This window comes from Cucurbita pepo, unplaced genomic scaffold, assembly GCF_002806865.2.
Source record: "Cucurbita pepo subsp. pepo cultivar mu-cu-16 unplaced genomic scaffold, ASM280686v2 Cp4.1_scaffold000193, whole genome shotgun sequence".
Classification (NCBI taxonomy): domain Eukaryota; kingdom Viridiplantae; phylum Streptophyta; class Magnoliopsida; order Cucurbitales; family Cucurbitaceae; genus Cucurbita; species Cucurbita pepo.
In genome coordinates, this window is record NW_019646460.1 from 2,683 (window position 1) to 5,671 (window position 2,989).

General features: G+C 38.3%; 1 protein-coding gene across 1 annotated transcript; it reads left to right on the top strand.

The window, feature by feature from the left end:
* The first annotated feature begins 863 nt into the window (after positions 1–863).
* Positions 864–1,915, top strand: LOC111784385 (ribosome-inactivating protein luffaculin 1-like). The gene has a single exon (XM_023665092.1). It carries the CDS (start codon positions 868–870, stop codon positions 1,723–1,725), a length of 858 nt encoding a protein of 285 aa, XP_023520860.1. The 5' UTR covers positions 864–867; the 3' UTR covers positions 1,726–1,915.
* The last annotated feature ends 1,074 nt before the right edge of the window (positions 1,916–2,989 follow it).

The following is a 2,989-nucleotide window of genomic DNA, read 5'->3' on the forward strand; positions in this document are numbered from 1 at the left end:
ACTCAAAATTTGTAAACACGCCAGAATAAATAAAGTCAATGGAAGTAGTTTGAATAATGAAGCTTGATTCTTCTTTAATGTAGTCTTAATTAACAATTCACCCCAACCGATGTGGGATCTAACAATTCATCCCCCTTCGGCGCGCGTAGCATTCTTGCTCGCACTTGTTTTTTTTTTCTAATCGATGTGGGACCCACCAATCCACTCAATCGGAGCCTAGCGTCCTTGCTGGCACACCGCCTCGTGTCCACCCCCTTTGGGGGCTTTAGCCTCGATGTGGGACCTCCCAATCCACTTTTTTCAAGGCCTAGCGTCCTTGCTGACACATCGCCTCGTGTCCACCCCTGTTAGCAACTTAACCTCCTCGCTAGTACATCACCCGGTGTCTGGCTATGATATCATTTGTAACAGCTCAAACCCACCGCTAATGGGAAACTAGCTGCATGTAACAAACTAAGCCCACCGTTAGCAGAATTGTTCGTTTTGGCCTGTTACGAATCGTCGCCAACCTCACGATTTTAGAACGTGTTTGCTAGGGAGAGGTTTCCATATCCTTATAAGAAATATTTCGTTCCCCTCTCCAATTGATGTGGGATCTCACAATCCACTTCCTTTGGGAGCCCGCGCCCTTGTTGGCCTCGTGGTGTCTCTGGCTTTGATACCATTTGTAACAGCTCAAACTCACTACTAGTAGATATTATTCTCTTAGATATGTTATGTATCATCGTCAGCCTCACGATTTTAAAACGCGTCTGCTAATCAGAGGTTTCCACATCTTTATAAGAAATGTTTTGTTTCTCTCTTCAACCGACGTGGGATCTCACACTGCATTCCAAACTCTCTATAAATAAAATACCGAATATTGAGATGTCCATCCAAAACAATCGAATCGAAAAGATGAATAGCGTGTCGGTGTTTTGTTTGGTAATTCTGGCCATCTTCCATGGAAGTTCAAGTTGTGTTGCGGGTGACGTGAGCTTCAACCTGTTGGGTTCGAATTCCAAATCCTATAGCAACTTCATCGAAGCTCTGAGGAGTGCTCTTCCATCCAAGGACAAAGTATACAATATATCACTATTGGTTGGCTCGGCAACAGGCGCAAGTCGCTACACACAAGTGAAACTCTCCAATTATGACGGGAAAGCCATCACGGTGGCAATAGATGTAACAAACGTTTACATCATGGGGTATCTCGTGAACTCAACTTCCTACTTCTTCAACGAATCTGATGCCCAATTGGCTTCTAAATATGTATTCAAAGACAGCACCCGTATTACACTTCCATACTCCGGCAATTACGAAAAGCTTCAAAATGCGGCAGGCAAAAAAAGGGAAAAAATTCCCCTTGGATTCCCAGCTTTGGACAATGCAATTACCACCTTGTTTCATTACGACTCCACGGCTGCTGCTGCGGCATTTATGGTGGTGATTCAGTGCACGGCTGAGGCTTCAAGATACAGATACATCGAGGCCCAAATGATTAAGAGAATTTCCAAAGACGATGTCCCAAGTCTGGCGATTATCAGTTTGGAAAACAGCTGGTCTGCTCTCTCCAAACAAATTCAATTGGCACAAACAAATAAAGGAGTTTTTAAAGCTCCGGTTTTGATTACAGACGATCAAGGCCAACGAGTTGAAATAACCAATGTCAGTTCCAAGGTTGTAGCCAAAAACATCCAGTTGCTACTAAACTCAAAAAATATTGCAGATTTGAGCTACAATTAGAAGAAGGCAGCGTTGAACATTATGATAATTAAGGTTAGGACTCCACCTTCAAGAGTGTCTTGTTGTTTGTATTTCCTGAGTTTAATCCTGTTGTGGAAATAAAAGCATGTTCATGTCATTTAACTGCGTGAATGCTATGTGTTTGTGTTTTATTTCTTTCTATAATAAAGTATTTTGGAGTCTTTAAATCTTAAACATCAACGAAAGAACTAAATTCTCCTCGATGTTGTAAGAGTTTACAATAATGTTCTATCTTCACCTAGCATGTTGACCTTAACAACTTTTTTTAACTTAATATTTCATAATACTCGGGGCTCAAATGGGAGAGTGTATGTTACTTATATTTCATAAAATCAAATTGTTGTCTTCCAAAATCTTTAGTGAAAATATCTGTCCATTTTAGATTCTAGCTTCTAACTTTTCTCGAACTATATGACAATCTATTTCAATGTGTTCATACGTTCATGAAAAATTGGATTGGCTGCTATATGCAATACTGCTTGATTATCACAATACAACAATGCTGTGGACGGAGGAACTTTCAAGTTTTGAAGAATGTATGTCAACCAAATTAATTTTAAACAAGTATTTGTCATAGCTCAATACTCGACTTCTACTGATGATCTAGACACATTGGTTTGCTCTTTAGACTTACAAGAAATAGTTGAATTTTTCATGAAAATGTTGTACCCAGAAATAGATTATCCGATAGTTCGACAACCACCCCAATCAAAAACACAATATGCTATTAAGCTTAAGTTGTTTTCAAATGGTAATAGGAATCCTTGAACAGGAGTACTTTTGATGAATCTAAGAACTCGAATAGTTGCCTCCCAAATGTGGTTTACTTGGTTCATGCATAAATTGACTAAGCATACGAACTCAACACACTATGTCACGCCTAGTAACAGTTAAATATATTAATATGTCAATTAACTATTTGTATTTGTTTGAATTATTCAACTTCTCTCCTCCTATCAAGGAAAGATTGAGATTTTGGAAATTTTTCTGGACATTTTCCTATGTCTTGAAGAATGTCTGAATTATATTTTCTTTCAAACATAAAAATTCTTTTTCTAGATCGAGAGAATCGAATGCCGAAGAAATATTTCAAATTCCCTACCTCTTTGATAAGAAATTTCTCGCGTAAACAAATCTTGAGATATTAAATTTGTTTGAGATCATTGTCAACAAAAATATTATCCATATAGATAGATAATAATTGAAAGTTGGATTTTAAAAAATATCTCATGGGGCTTTTCCC

What these genes read in the sequence shown, in the direction of transcription:
- LOC111784385 (XM_023665092.1), top strand. Translation starts at nt 868, where the DNA reads ATGTCCATCCAAAACAATCGAATCGAAAAGATGAATAGCGTGTCGGTG.